The sequence below is a fragment of the Rhamphochromis sp. 'chilingali' genome (assembly GCF_963969265.1).
Source record: "Rhamphochromis sp. 'chilingali' genome assembly, chromosome: 18".
Lineage (NCBI taxonomy): Eukaryota > Metazoa > Chordata > Actinopteri > Cichliformes > Cichlidae > Rhamphochromis > Rhamphochromis sp. 'chilingali'.
Genome location: NC_137945.1, coordinates 17,151,707 through 17,168,337, shown reverse-complemented (window position 1 = coordinate 17,168,337; position 16,631 = coordinate 17,151,707). Strand labels below are relative to the sequence as shown.

The 16,631-nt window shown below is 42.0% G+C and overlaps 1 protein-coding gene across 1 annotated transcript in view; it reads left to right on the top strand.

Moving 5' to 3' along the window:
* The window catches only part of flt1 (fms related receptor tyrosine kinase 1), a 52,576-nt gene that overhangs the window by 1,957 nt on the left and 33,988 nt on the right, over positions 1-16,631 (top strand). The window contains exons 2-10 of the mRNA XM_080864917.1: positions 1,209-1,305; positions 2,098-2,303; positions 3,941-4,065; positions 7,033-7,198; positions 7,306-7,442; positions 7,850-8,021; positions 8,222-8,339; positions 8,659-8,828; positions 8,939-9,086. Of these exons, the coding sequence (XP_080721043.1) occupies positions 1,209-1,305; positions 2,098-2,303; positions 3,941-4,065; positions 7,033-7,198; positions 7,306-7,442; positions 7,850-8,021; positions 8,222-8,339; positions 8,659-8,828; positions 8,939-9,086 (1,339 nt within the window). The remainder of the gene's footprint in view (positions 1-1,208; positions 1,306-2,097; positions 2,304-3,940; positions 4,066-7,032; positions 7,199-7,305; positions 7,443-7,849; positions 8,022-8,221; positions 8,340-8,658; positions 8,829-8,938; positions 9,087-16,631) is intronic.

Below are 16,631 nucleotides of genomic sequence, written 5' to 3'. Positions count from 1 at the left end.
TACAGGTAAACAAATTCTTCATGTCGGCTGATTGTCTAGAAATCTTCATGCTCCTGAGATTTATTGCAGTGATGTAAATTTCAGCTCAAAGAGTTTACTATGTCCTCATTAATTTGTCTGAATTTCACCTTAGTATGCATCTGCATGTTTCTGTTCATGGCACTTTAAATATTTCATTGCCCTCAGGTGTTTGTTTTAGATTCCCTGGTACGTCAGTGTAATGAGCCTTTGTGGAAACTAACCACAGTACTTCCTGGTAATGGCAGTGATGTTGTAGTTAGGATTGCGAAATGCTTTCCTTTACCTGATAACACAGAAAGTGTGCTAATTAGACACTTGTTTAAACAGCTTGTTGAAAAGCTGGAGGAGATCCTTGACTTCCCCCTCCATCTTCCATTCTCCTGCCTGTGTGTGTGTATTTGCTGCCTCCTGTGAAACCCAAGGAAGTAGCATAGGAAGTGTTAGCAGTATGAGTAATACTAGATACTGTGCTCAATGGGGGATCCACTGGGAACAATGATGCTGACAATGAAAGGCAATAATGGATTTAAGTGATAAATTCGCTAACTGCCCTAGCAGCAGTTTAACTGCTCACAGATCAGTGGAGGTGGTTCTTTATGAGCTGCTGTGCGAGGAGGAGTCAGAGTGAAGGACGGGCTTCCCTGAATGATGTTTCCTCTGTTGTTTTGAGGAAGGAAGGGTGGACAGTCTTTATCTCTCATTAATAAACCTCAGCGATGAAGTGGAGAAATGCCTTTATTTGATAAACAAGAGGGACACTGCTTACGCATTTCCACAAAACTTCTTAAGTGGGTTTAGCGAGGAGATGTGAACAGGGTCAGAGATGCTGATGGAGGACGTGCTGTGGAGGTGGGAATCACCCAGACTGGTTGGCATACCTTACAGGAAGTGTGTTATCTTTCAGGATTTCCCTAAAAGTGATTGAAAAGGGTTTTTCACTGTGTACGTCCCAACCACATGGACACTTGTCTCTACACCTGAATTAAGCAGTTAACCAGAGTCAACAAACTCAGTCCAGATGTACCCTTTTCACTTTGACATTTATAAGTTCTCCTTGACCTCTAACCTCTCTGGAGAGATCCATAGGTTAATAGATACTTGCTATGAGACAAACCACACTACAGGTCATTGGGTGTTGAACTGTTTCTATAAATTTACTCATCTTTTCGGCGCTCTGACCTCTGCAGATAAAGATCAGAAGGGGAGGTTCAGCGTCCCTCTCCTGGATGTCAAAACTCGGCAGCAGGTTCTGGATGCTAACCAGATGCTAACGCTCAACTGCAGGTGAGTTTCAGGTAGAGACGGAAACATTGTGATTTAAAATCTGTAATTCATTTTTTTAGTAAAGATGGTGGTAGAAGTGTAACTTCCTGGAGGAAAAAAGCCTTTTAAACTGTGTTCTATGAATGCAGTGTTTATGTGCTGATAGCCACTGAAATTAAAGTCAAGTTTGGATAACGTTATTAACTAACTGCCCAAAATAAGTATCCAGAAGTGTTTTGGGATGGGTGCCTGCTGCTAAGACTTAGAAGGATTTTGGTAGAGAGATCTGAGCCAGGCATCCGTAGTTTGGATAAAGGGCTGAACCTGGGTTGGGATTGAATGAGACAGTCACCATGACTGATATCTGGTTAAAGAAATCTCTTAATGAAGGCACAGAATTACGAAAACTCTTAAATAAACACTAGAACATTGAATAAAAATAAACCATCAGTTGTTGTGCAAGCACCTTACATCTTTCCCCCTACTTCTTGTTCCTCATTCTTTCCTCTCTAGCTTGAGCATCTCATAAAGCAGCTTAAAAGCATGAGTCAGTTTTTCCATTGAAACAATCTCTTCAACATTTACTAGTGATCCTTTTTCTAAATAAATTACAAGCACCTATTATTACGTGTTATTGCACGCTTACCACGTGCAGCTAAAACAGAATGAGATTGTAATGTATTATAAGTTCATTAGAGTCCAATATATATCTTCATCTTCCACACACATGTTGAAATCATCTTTGGATAAAGGGATACAGTTACAGTGATGTAAGCTGTAGAGGGTTACCAACTCACTGTAACTGTTGACCAGGGGTCGCTGGCAGCTGAGCTGGACGTTCCCAGCAGGCTTGGACAGAGATCAGGTGGACGTGAGTGAATCTCGCTGTGGAAGGACGAGCAAGCATTACTGCAGCCAGGTGAAAGTCAGCAGCATCCAGGCCCAGCACACCGGCCTGTTCCGCTGCAGGTACCAGGACAAACCCCATAAACAGACATCCATCTACGTTTATGTCACAGGTAAGACACCGCTACCCCGGGCACTTTTTTCTGTTTTGCATTATGTTTTTTTTAATAGCTGTTTTTAGCCCGCTCATTGAGAAGCCCTTCACTCATTCACCCTGCCATGTGTATTGTTTGTAATGTCAGGTTAAACAGGATGCAGTGGGCGCTAAATACAGACCAATGCCAGTGAGCCAATTATATCTAAACACTGTTTGTCCTAACAACACATCCTTCTAGATGACTCTGGCACAGTTTCACTGCCCTCCTCCCCTGCCTCCCCCTTTTCTCATCCCAGGCCTACCTCCTTTTTGTCTATATATAAATTCTTCTTCTTCTTCTTCTTCTTCTTTTTTTTTTTTTACTTTCGTTTACGTGCTACTTCGAGGCCAGGAATAGCCCAGCTGCTGAAAGGCTCAGGCCCGGGCAGAGTTTCCCAGGGCATCAGCCTTATCTGCTCTGCTCAGCCTTGCTTGAAGCATCCTGTGCTTTGGGAAGGAGGGGAAGGGCTCGAAGGGGGTGTGCTGGGAGGGAATGTCGCTGTGTCTCTACAAGGTGGCGGCAGGGCGGTGTGTGGAAGTGTGTGTGTTTGTGTGTGTGTGTGTGTGTGAAGAGCTGAGAAGGATAAGATGAAGGGCAGTAGCTCAGGGGCAGAGGAGGCATGATGTCTGCCCAGCCAGCTCCTCCCTGTCCTGGAAGGTGACGCTGCTCAGTCTGCGCAATTATGAGGCAGAGTTGGGCTGGAAGCCAGGGTCACAGGGCACATTACTGTTTAGCCAACAGGACCCTCGGGAGCCATCAATCGCTCAGGTCACCATGTCCATTAAGCGTCAGACTTGGCCTGCAGCTCTGCTCAGACATTTGCCTCCCTCCCCGACTTCTCTATTAGGAATCAAAGCAGAAGAAGGAAGCCTCCAGGCTACTAGTCCTTGGGGTACTTTTGTTTGAATGTTCAGAGATTTGCTTTCCTTGAATAACACCCTATGGTCACAAACAATACAGCGAGCAACACCCACACCTTTGAATGGCACAGCGCTTTTACAGTAGTCGAGCCGAGAGGAGAAACACATGGAGAGCCGTTTGATTGCCTCCAAACAATCTGAGTGTTTATCGCTGACTACAGACAGTCATTTGCTGAATGGGTATTCAGTGAATGTTTAGGAGTGTGTGTCTGTTTGCTTTTGTTTGTTGTTGTTGAGACTGATATTGGAAGTGTGTTTGTGTGTGTGGGTGTGTCTTGTGCAAAGAGGCAGTTTCTATATATGTGCATGACTTTAAAAGTTGGCCCAAAATGATGAAAGGGATCTAAAAATGTGGAAACAGCAAGAGGAGTGATGCAAGAGCTTGTTTGGAAATTTATTTACGGGCCTGTCTTTCACTTTATACATGCATCATTAATGGGACCAGGATGCAATATGAAATGAATGCTAGCCAGTCGAGAACAAAACCAGGAACAAAAGGTCCAGATTTTCTGCTAGATTTAACAGACAGGTAGCCACAAAGGAGCCACTCTGCTAATGCATAATTTTAACCTTGACTCCCCCAATATTTTTTTTTAACATATCATATGTAAGAAAGACTCTTTATTCATGCATTTATTTTACACACTTAATATTGTACAATATGTGTCCCTGACCGCAGTGTTTGGGTTTCAGACAGCCAGCAGCTATTCGTGGAGGATGCAAATATGAGCCCAGACGTGTTGTACCTGAAGGAAAAGGAGCCACTGGTCATCCCCTGCCGGGTCACCAGCCCCAACGTCACCACAGAACTAGTAAAGGTTTGTGCAGGAGATGTGCTTTTTATCTACCAAGTGACTGAACACCTTTTAAATTTAATGCACTGTGCATGGGTGCAGAGACCTGCTCTGCATCACGATCCATGTTCTGATTGTGTTTGGGCACTCGTGTCACACTTTGTACTTCTTCGCTCAATCGCTCACGTTCCGTTCTCTGCACATCATCATTGCTTTGCCCAGTTTTTTCAATCAGGCCTCACATATGCACGCGATACAGTGTTCAGTCATGTCTCCCTGTCCAGATCATTCGCCACATTGTTCTTATCTTGGCAGCCATTGCACTGTGGCGTGTGTGTCCGTTTGTTTGTGTCCGTCTGCGGATATGTGTGAAAGTGTGTGCGGATATGTTTGTGAGTGTTGGCGCTCGAGTGCTGAGTGAGGGGGAGAGCAGAGAGAGTAAAAGTGCAAACTATTTGCGGGTTAATCAAACGTGATTCCCTGCTCATGTCTTTAACATCTCTACCTGTTTTTGAGGGTTTTTACTGGGAACCACTGTTGGCACTGTTTTTACCTCTGGAGACAGGACATGGGGTCTGGAGTGCCCCACTGGCCACTGGCCAGCACCATTTCCCACATCTCACCCTCTACATCTTGTAGTAGGAACACTGGCTGCCAACTTCCTCCAACTGATGCTTTAAACAGCTGGACAGCCTGGTGGAGGAAGCAGAGGTGGCTACTGTTGGCCCCAATAGATCAAAGTAGAGTCTATTCTCTTTAATCAGGAGCATTCGTCATTAAAATGACGGTTTGTGCATCACTATTGGAAAATGATATCTACAGTCAACAAGTTATAAAACATACAGTACTGGCTCAGGTCGAGACAGTGAAAGAAGGCTAAGTAAGTGTTGGTTATTCTGCTTTTGGATGCACAAAACAGAAAGAATACATTGAAGATTAAAGGCAACCTCAGCAGTTTAGTACTGCACTTACAGTAAAGACACAGATTAGAAAGTGTGTAAAATTAGTCCAGCAGCAGCAGCAGCAGCAGCATGGATTTATCTTTTTTTAAAAGTCAACTACACCTTTCATCATGAAAATGTCATGTTCATCCATCCACTCTTTGTTAAGCCCTTTAATTTCCCTCCATCTGCATTTGTGGAGGTCAGTGGCTGAAGCAGACTTTAATGCCAAAGTAAGAAATATTTCTTTAGATATTCTCTGTTTGGACCAGCACACCCAAAGCACTGACACATTAACAAAAGAGAAATATGAAGGAATTTTAGATTCTTGTGATTTAGAACACAGGAAGTCCAAAAAACTTGGACGAACTAAGCCGTGCATGTCACATCCACATTTGTCCTGCCTCCATCTCGGTGCTTGGATCAGCTAAGGTAATTATTCTAAAAATAGCTGTCCTCTTCTTCCTTGATATCCCTCCTCTTCCCCTCCAGTTTCTGGTCATAACCTGGAACCCACTCGCTGTCACTGGAGTGTTTTTTTCCTGGAAGGACTTTGCACTTTGCCTGCTTGTCTAATATGACCCTTCTCGAGAAGAACAATGCGCAGGAGGTTCTGCTCTCTCGCTCTAGCCGTGAAAGTGACCGGGAGGTGCGGGATCACGGGGTCGACAAGTCAAAAGTCTATATCCTGTAGTAACAGGATGCAAGGAGATGGACTGGAGTCACGTTTTTCATATCCTGCCTGACTCTTTTGCTCCTCCCCTTTTCCCTCCACTTTTTTCTTCATTTTTACCGATTCTCAGCATAGACACTGGAGTAAGAATGGCACACAGGGTGCTAGAGCTCACGGAATGGGTGTCAATGAGTTCAGAAGAGGAAGAAGTGAGGAAGTATCTATTTTAAAGGCCTGGGACAGGAGAAGGAAGAGCTCAGTGCTGTCTCGGAGGGGTCACATCACTCTGGGAGGGGGATATCAACCAGTTCACATCAGGGGTGCACGAGAGGGGGAAACTGTTTGTGTGTGATGCTGGTGGAGGAGGGCTCTACCTGTTCCCTCGGGAGAGGGTGGGAGGCTTCCACCATGTCACTGAAACTCTAGTAAACATTTCCTTGTAGCAACTTCCAAGAAAACAACAAGGTTGTTCAGTTATACAAGGTAGACAAGAATTATAAAACAAACCCTGTGGGATTATAGGCAGCCTCATTCTTCTGGAGGTCTTTATCTGAAAGAAACTGCACAGCATCCCACAGGAATTATCTCCCCCAAGCCCGAGGATGATCTGTCCATTGAAGTGAAAACAAAAGCTCAAATGACATCAAGTGCATGAATTTCTTGTTGTTCAGCAAACTTTTGGTTGTTGCTGCGTGATTGCCTGGCAGCATGACCACAGCATGAAGAAACTGGAGCTACCAAAAACCTGCTGGGGCTCAAGTTGAACATGCAAACTCCTCACAGCATGGATCCACCTGCTGTGAATCAACGGCGCTAACCGCAGAACCAACATGATCCCGGCACCTCTACTTTTGTTTTTAAAAACATTGCTTTGAGAAAAACATCCAAAATGAGGCTTGACTTGGACTTTTAGGAGTTTTAAAATAAAGGTTGATTTCCAACACCTGTTCAGGAGCTTTTTATCATGTCCCATTATCAGTTGTATGAATACATTATTTGATGTCTATCTTCAGATAGATTTAACACAAAACTTTTCACATCTAATACATTAATCTGAATTCCTACTTGTTTTCTGGAGCAGGCAGATGCCTCTGACTCAAAGCAAAAAAAAAAAAAAAAAAAGCCAAGTCACTGTTGCAAATGACAAATAGTCACAAATTACAGTTATTTTACTCGAGGTACAAGCAGGTTCTTTCCACATTTGTAATTTATCATGTGTTCACATTTCAAAGTTAATCACCATGACTTGTATCTTGTATCTTGAGCCATGACAATTGTTTGTTCAGTGTGGTTAAACTGTGTCATCGCTTCTGTGCTGTAGACTGTGGTGCAGTCAGGCATGTGATGGGTGTTGTTTTCTCCTTGCCTCTTTCACAGTACCGCAGCCACAGCTTGAGTCCAGACCAGAGGAACATTATCTGGAACAGCAGGCGAGGCTTCACAATCAGATCTCCCACCTTCTTTTACATCGGCCTCTTCTTCTGCCAGACCACTGGTGACATAGTCCGACACCAGTCACGCAGATATTTTGTACACAGAATAGGTCAGCAAGCTCTTTCTGCACAACTATATAAATCACGCGTAAACATGTATGTGTGCATCAATGGTTTTTGTGCAAAATCCCTGATATTCTACTTATTTTTGTCTCAGTGAATAAAATCAAAGATGTGCGTCTGAACAGCAGTGAACATACGCAGGCCTTAAAGGGACAGCGACTGGTCTTGAACTGCTCTGCCACTGCAGAGTTGAACACCAGAGTCAACTTCACATGGGACTACCCTGGAAAGGTCAGAGCTACTTTACAGTCTCTGGAGATGAAAGAAGCACATGTTTAGACGAAAAATTACCTTTGATAGGGAAGAACCAACTTCCTGCCTCACTTCGCAAAATATATATTCTATCAGCCAAGCATGCTACATCTTATACTCAAGTAAACGTCTTAGAGATTCTATTCATATTTATTTTGAAGTGTAAAATAAGTGGAAGGTATGTAGGTAACACAAAAGCACTGCCTGTGCAAATGAAATCCCCTTTAGGGTTGGTAAATGTCTTTCATTTTATACTCTATTAGTTAGGGCTGTAATTAATGGCGTTATTACTGATTTATAACAAGTGCATAACTCTTTCCCTTGCACAATCAAAAGATTACCCTTCAGTGTTAATCTCATGGCTCTTCTGTCATGTTATCCTGCAGAGTATCAATGCCGGCTCAACTTTCAAAAGGCTTGTGAAGCATCAAACAGAAATGTTGTTCTACAGTATTCTGACCATCCCGAAGCTCCAGCATTCAGACCGAGGCCGCTACACGTGCCGCGTCAAGAGTGGTGATCAAAGCCAGCACAAACACGTCAATGTTACTGTCTATGGTGAGTTTCCTCCGCTGACCCATCCCGACATTCAGGAAATTCACCAGTCATCTGCCCGGATTACTCATTCCAGTCATGCTTGCTTAATTTTTTTAAGTTTCTGTGACCAGCGCATTCTTTATCACAGGCTCCAGAACGTCACAGCGGTTTCCAAAATTTGACATCAGCTTTTTTAATGCACATTTTTCCCTCATTTTCAGACCGACCATTTATCAACCTGAAACCCAGAAACGGACTGGTGATGATGGTGCAAGCAGGAGAGAAATCTTATAAAATCTCTCCCAAACTGCGAGCGTTCCCGGCCCCAAAAGTCATTTGGTAAGTGATCAGAAATACTCCTGTATCCTCACAAAATTTGTGACTTGAGAGCTTCTTCTTTAGTGTTCATACCTCTCCAGTGTTTTTTTTTTTATTTATGCTTTACCTCCTTTAACCTGGAAGCTTATCTCAGCTAACTTCTTAATTTCTTGGAAAGAGGGAATGACTTCCCAATAAAATATGACTCATCAGCACTTTAAGTATTCCAACTTATTTCCTTCCCTGCAACTTTGTTTCATCCTTCACACACTACCTGAAGCTTTTCGGAAACATCCCTCCTCTCCACTTTACTCAGAGGTCTATTTTTTTTTCCTGGCAGGCTGAAGGATGGCACGGTTGCAGCAGAGCAATGCTCCAGATACCACATGAGTGGAAATTCCCTGGTTATCCGGGATGTTGCAGAAGAGGATGCTGGGAAGTACACGGTCCTCGTACGAAACCAGGAACACAGACTCTACCAGAATCTCACACTCACACTTGTGGTTAACGGTGAGAAACAACAACAACAAAAATACTTCTTCAGCTCTAAATGTCCTGTCCTCAGGACATTAAACCTCACTTTTTTATCATGTTTATCTCGGCATCATCTCGTCTTGCAGTGAGTCCAAAAATAGGGGAGAAAGCGGTGTTGCTGCAGGACCCGGGCTCCGTACCACGGGGGAGCAGACAAGCCCTGCGTTGCACATCCCACGGAGTCCCTCCTCCACACATCCAGTGGCTTTGGCATCCCTGTCCGTCTAAAGGCCTGTAAGTACCCAGAACATCACAACCTTACCAGCACTAAGCACTAAAGCACTAAACTAATTTATAAAATCCATTAAAATGTATAATTTTCTATACTTTATAAATTCTTAAATAAAGATAGCTGGTTTCCTAGTATGCACATAATTGACCAGAAGAACAATATAAGCCAAATATAAAAACCATACAGCTATACAGAGCTTCAAGTGCTTTTATTATATTAAAATCTGGCACCTCAGAAATTTACTTCACATACTGTGCATAATTAATCTGCAAAAATGTAAAAAAAAAAAGGCATATATATATATTTTTTTTTACCTTTTTGGCTGCAAGGTTAAAAATATTAATAATATTATAACACTTCATGTGCACATAGAATAAATAATGATGTTTCTTCTATGTTACTCATTGGAGTGTGTGTGTGTGTGTGTGTGTGTGTGTGTGTGTGTGTGTGTGTGTGTGTGTGTGTGTGTGTGTGTGTGTGTGTGTGTGTGTGTGTGTGTGTGATTTTTTATTTTTTTTGTTGTAAAACGAGACATGTTTTGTCTATTTCTGCGTGTGTTCAGACAGCGTTTCCTTCTTGTAACCAGAACAGATGCCTTTGGGGGCCTTTCATGTGCAGGAATGTGTGAAAATGTGTGTGTGTCTGTGTGTGTGTTTGTGTGTGTGTATTTCATCGGCCCAGTGTTTGCATGTTTGTTTGATTGTGCAGCTCTTTCTCATATTTTTGTTCTCTTACTGTCCATGTGTCCTTTCCATATGTTTGTTTAAGTTCATACAAATCTGCATCCTATGTGTGTGTGTGTGTGTGTGTGTGTGTGCCTGGTACATTCACAAACACAGTACACGTTGTATCTCAGACTTGAAAGGACAGAGAAAAAAAACACACTTCAATAGCAGCCAGTTCCGTGCTCTCAGTCACGATTTGTTGGTTTCCAAATCAAACGCTATGATTTAATGAATTTCCTGTCCAGGAGGCAGGGTGAGAGGCCTGTTTATTATTGTGATTGCACACTGCATCCTGTGATGCTTTTTCTTATATCTGACACACACTCAATATACAAAGTTCTCATGAGAAATGGCCCAGCCCGATGAAGCAAAGGGACAGTCAGCCTTAAACACACGCCAGTATCCAAGCAGGCATTTTGGCAGAAACATTGATTGAGCTGCTCTCGGAGGTCAGACACGTATTGTGTTCCTTACAAACAAGTCAGAAAGGTTAAGTATTACCTGAGAGCACCACAGCAGCTGCCCACGCTCTTTTGCCCCCTGAGACACACTGACATCATAACTGTACTTGACCCTTAACCCTGGCACTCTCACAAGGCGCCACGCCAATCAATCTCATCCAAATGCCAAAAGTTATCTACATAATGTACATTAGGATTGTCTCAGGCTGCCTGGCAGCGCCAAAGTATGCAATCTTCAGTGTCAGAGTAAATCCAGGTCAAGTGATGTAAGCTCTTTTGTTCATGCCGTTTATTGTATGTGTGACAGCACCTTTGTCTTGTTTCACAGTAAGATGTCAGATGCAATCTGCACATGTGAGAAATTTGGCAAAGCCCAGTTTTTAATCATCACTTAGATGAATAATTCGACTTTAAGCCATTTTTATTCCATTAATATAATGTGATTTGTAGCAGTATTGTAATTACATAAAGAAAGAGGCATAAAATAAACAAAAAGGCTGTATTTCCCAACAAAGTAGAACAGCAGAAGTTATAGTATACCTAAAAAATGAGTCAAGCATGTTTGCACAGTAATTACACTGCAGATTACATTTGGCTTCTTAACTGGCTGCCTCACGGTCCTTTGTAAAGCTCTGTTCTGGTTCAGCTTCAGTTTCTGTGCTGATTGTATTTCTTTGGACTGGTACTTTTGATTGGATCCTCACTGGGCCCCTTGTTCTTTGCAGCCCGGCTGCACCACCACAAGCCTGACGCCGTGCTGGAGGAGGCCCAGGGACAGTGGACCAGGCTGGGCCAGGCTGACGGGGGGCCTCTCGCCTGGGTCCTGGGTCCACTGCTGGGTCTGGCCCTGGGAACTGCAGCGCTCTTATCTGGCCCGAGCAGGAGGTGCATTGGGCTTCCTGTGCAAAAATCAGAGCGCTTTTCCTCTCGTTGTTTGGCTTCCTCTCCGACTCGAGGCGCTTCCCAGCGGCGTGATTGTCCCTTCGTCTTCAAACGTGGCACGGCCCGCTTCCTCAAGAGCTTGATCTATTCTTGAGAGCACCCCCACACCCCTTCCCCAACTCGTCTGCCCCCTACACATACCTCTAAACCCCCTTCCATCACCAGCCCTGACCTGCACCACAACCCAGCATCCTTCACATTTACAAAAGAAAAACTCCCCATCACCTCCCACTCTGGAGCCCTCCCCCTACATCACCGCCACCTCCACACACTCATCGGTGCCTCTCGACAGCAGCCAAAACCCTCAGTGACATCATCAGTGATCCATAGTGACAATCGCAAGCTCGGTATACTGGAAAATGAGTAAAGTGACTTGGAACACTGCTGAGCAGTGACGACCAGGAGATACAAAAAACCAGGAGTTATATACACCACAACACTAAGGATATAAGGACACCTGCTTCACTGATTATTTATTTCCTTCCTTTTTCCAGTTTAAGTCTCCCCGCTACACCAGGCTGTCCTGTAGTTCGATGCTTTTTATATTTCACAGACATTTGAGCCAGAAAAAGTGCAATTCCACCCATCCACCAGCCACATTTCTGGAGCTGCTTTGCTTGTTTTTTGTGTCCTAGAGTGGTACTAAAATGGGTGCATGAACCGTGCCTGCCTGTCCCAAGCCCCGATCTGATTTTGACAACCAAAAGAGAAAACGAGAAAAAGCTGTGAGTTTCTGTTGCGATTTTTTTAACCACCAGTAGAAGATCAGTGTGCTTACCTTGGACGGGCGAAAAAGGAGAGAGGACATGCTTTGTGCTGTTCACTATGGGATTCCTTCAGTTCTCTATTAACAGACTAAGTGTCTGCAGATACCTACCATGTAGGAAGTCTGAGAAGGCCAGAGACGATCCTGTGTCGCTCCTGTGTCGTTCACTATCATCCCATATCAAAATGTCTCATTTATGTGTCATATGGTGTCAGTATAACAGCCCTGTTGTCTTTGTATCAGAAGTTAATTAAAATCTAAGTGTATGCGTGATACTACAAGCCATTTTATGAGAATGAGTAGCATAAGTGTTTGAATAAAGTCCATTTGTGCATGTGAGCGTAAAGAGGGTGACAGCGTGTGTGCTTGCGCACAATTGTGTGTGTGTGTGTGTATCCTATTCTACGGGTGTCTGCTAATGTGATTAATTGCTTGTATACAGATGTTCTATGAGTAATATATGAATCTAATATTTAATAATTTTATACAACTAACTTACATATGACAATATTTGACTCTGTATGACTCTCTTAAGCTGTACTGAAGTGTTATATCAGTTGTTTGTGTTTTTTTGCATTAAACCTTGCTTATATTTGTGTATTCGTTTACATGCGCCACGGTTATTTTGGGGGGTTGGGGGCTCATACAGGAACACACAGTTGCAGCAGTAAAAGTGTATTTTAAGCAACATAACAGGAAAGGAAGAAAAGGCAGCAGATGACCCCTCTGATACACAACTCGAAGCAGTCCGTTCATATACCCAAGCAGCCGCTGCTCACCCTGTTTGCAAGCACACACTGTGTGAATGTGGTGTGTCTGCGTGCATATATAGAAATTTATACGTGTTCATTTTCTGTGTCTAACCATGTTCATGTTCACGCATCCATCTAACTAATTCTATGTGTGTGTGTGTTTGTGTATGTGTGTGTGTGTGTGTGAGGGCGACTTTGAGTCAGAAAGTGTTTCCTGAGAGGCGTGGGAGTATTAGCTGGGTGGTATAGTACTGTAGGTGTGGGTGTCTGTGTGCATTCGCATAGCATGTGTGTGTCAGGCCCTTGGTGTCATGCACAGGGTGGGTCGCTTGTGTAACTCGCACACTATCTCGATGCCAAGAGGAAGAGCAATCAGTGAGCAGAGAGGAACCGAAGACAGGGAGGAGCTCAGGGCAGACAGAAAAAGATGACGACAAGGATACAGACAGAGACAGAGAGGTGAGAGGAGGGGGGCAGTGGCACATCCATAAACAGGCAGAGCATCAGTGAACAAAGTGGAAGTGATCGTTTACAAGCTGGAGGAGAGTTAATGTCTTAAAAAAAAGGAGGGGGCATCCTTTTATAAGGTAGCTGTTTTATAAAAATAAAAAAGAAATCACCCCTGCACACAAAGTCCAGGTTTGTTTATTTCTGCTGCAAAACTGGCCATTTAGACATGGGAGTCTACAGGGATTCACTCACCTGTGGAGCCAGCCTCCAGTGGGTATGTGAGGAAACTTCAGTTTTCAGCCCAGTGGCTTGGTCTGCAGGTGCGCACCAGATTTTTCACATTAAAAATGTAATTCTGTAATAACAGCTAGTTTTAAAAAGCTTTTATAGTTGAATTTAGAAACTAAACGCACCCTTATTATATTTTTCTACGTATTTAAGTAACGCTTCTTCACTATTTAGGCTGTTTGTGTGCAGCCAGATGATCACCTGCAGTGTACTGAAAGTGAGGCACAAACAGGAGAGCTTGAATCTGTGGAGGTGAAGTCTGTACTTGTTGTGCTGAGGTATGTGAGCTACAAATACCTCAGCTTAAGACATTAACATTTGTAAGTTACTGAGAATTTATTCATTGCTCAGGATTTTAATTAACATTTAAACTGGCTTCACATTAGTGGTTGACATGAATAATTAACAGTTCAGTAAGTGTTAGCTTAATCACTTGAAGTCAGTTTTTTTTGAACAGGAACATACACATACACGTAAACAGAGAACATAGTAAAGATCATAAGTGAAAAACATTAGTCAGAAAATTTGAATAAAAACACAAATAAATTTTTACCAATGATAAAAAACTGTGACTGTAACAGAAAAAAATTATAGTGAGCTCAACCAAACCGAGAGACACCTCAGATTTGACTAAAATACCTAAAAATCTAAAAACAGTGAGGTATTTAGAGGTGATTTAACATTGTCAGCTGAACAGCTTCTTCTGTGGGAAGGTACGCTGTTTCAGAGCCCGAGGGCAATAACCTCAAAGGTCGCCTTTAGCTTTTACGTGAGGGCAGTGAGGGAAGTCATTGGAATGATGACCTCAGTGACCTGGAGGCAAAATACTGAGTTAAAAGATCAGTATCGTGGAGCTAATCCATTGTTTAAAATCTATTCAAAACTTCACAGGCAGTCAGTGCGGCCGAGTTAAAACAGGAGTGATCTGCTGCAATTTGAGCCTTCTGCAAGCGAGAGAAAGTGGAACTGGGCAGTAGCTGTCCAGCTGAGAGGCGATAGAGGATAACACACGCAGGACTTTTCCGGATCAGTGACAAATTAAATGTGAGAACAAATAAACTGAATCCACCGGAGATCTAATCCGTGTCACACTTTGGTTTTCTGTCTCTCTGCAAACAGACTCATTTCCCCTTTAACCTCCTGGCGTCCACATATGTGGACATCACATTTTGGGTTATTTAGACCAAAATACTCAATTTTGCTCTGCAAGGGCCTGATATCCACTTACAAGGACATTATACTGCTACTGTTCTATCGAAATTTTAAATGAATATCCTCATATGTGGCTCTCATTTTTCTTAGAAACATAGATTAGGTCAAAAAAAAGAATCTAGTAATTCTTTGTTTTTACATTGATCAGGTCCCAATCAGCCCAAATATCAAAGAGAAATTAAAAATGCATGCCGTGGAAGAGTGGAGGTTAAACAAGCAAAATTGTATTCACTAGATGAAATGAGGGTGCAATATTTTTTTTCACTATAATATAAACTATTTTAGCTATTTTGTAATAACATCTACACGTTTTTTTTTAAATGAAAAAGTAAATCTCAACACAAATAATTAGCAAGCATAAACGTTGAACGTTTGTAAAGGTTGCCTTTTTCACATGAGGCATTGTAAGATATTTATTAAAATCTGAAAAGAATATAAATAATAAATAAAAATTGTAAACTTTAGAAAAAATATATGATTGACTATATGGTCCTTTGAAACTTCTGAGGATTTCTTTGCTTGTTGATTTACAGCAAAAAAAAGAAAAAAAAAGAATGACAAATCTGATTATAGCGTGGGTTTTACTCACTGTAATGAGTTGTTTTCAATAGCAGGTCTGGACCAGAGTGGCAGCGCAACTACACAATTAGCTTGTTGCAATCTGGTTTTGCAAAAATTAGGCAAGATCATATTAGGCAAGATATATATATATATATATATATATATATATATATATATATATATATATATATATATATATATATATATATATATATATATATATATAGTTTTTTTTATGTTTCAGTGTTAACCTGAATATGTGGGCGCAGAGACGAGCTGTGTTAACTGATAGTTGTTTTCAGAGGTGCAATGATTTCAAACTTGTTTCTAATGTAGATCAGACTTTCAGTTTTGCTTTTTGCTCAGTACTGAAAGTCTGCGCTTACTTGTTTTTTTTCTTAATGAAACTCCCCAGTTCTTTGTAATTTCATGTTGAGAAACATTTTACATTGCTCTGTGCACACACAGTCTTTCACAGAGTAGTGAATTCCTCCACATCTTCACTCCTAACATTACAGGTTTCACCAGCGTTGCTAGCGTTGCGTAACTTTTCCAGTGTATTGTTGCCTCACTGTCAATTTTTTTGAAACGTTTTACAGAACTGTGTGACTGTTGGTACTGAATTTAACAATTTGCTCATCTTAACCATTTATTATTGAATTCAGTTGAATTTTATTTATTTAGAGCCAAATCACAACAACAGTTGCTATGAGCAATGGAAAGGAAACACCAGACTCGGGGAGGGGTGGCCATCTGCCGCGACCTGTTAGGTTGAGGGATGGAAAACAAACAAAGGCACGCTGTGAAAGAGAGCCAGATTTTAATAATAATGAAATGCAGAAATGTGTATTAACACAGAGCGAGTGAAACAGGTGACTGAAGAAGAAACACTCAGTGCATCATGGGAGTCGCCCAGCAGCCGAGACCTATTGCACCATAACTAAGGGAGGACTCATGGTCACCTGATCCAACACTAACTATATATCCTAATATAGTGCATTTTTTTTCTGTTTTCCACTGATAAAACTGTTTAACGATTCTATAAATCACAGAATTTTGGATTATTTTAATTTATACATCCTTCTTTATTTAAATTGTGGACCAACAATCAAACAGAAGCCATACTGTTGTGTTTTTTTCAAATGTGAGCAGCTTGCCTCATAAATGCATCATCCTTCACTTAGTTTCAGTTCCTGAGAGGTGACATTATTATTGTTTGAATCTTTCCTAAAATGCAATTCACATGACATTTCATCTGGTTTGATGCACCTTAGAAATTCAAGCTACCAAAACAAAAAGAAGCACAAATCATTTTCAGAGACAGCAAACTTCAACAGCATTCAGATAATAAATCCTTTAAATGTTTGTTTGCTTTTAAGCAACGCTTGAA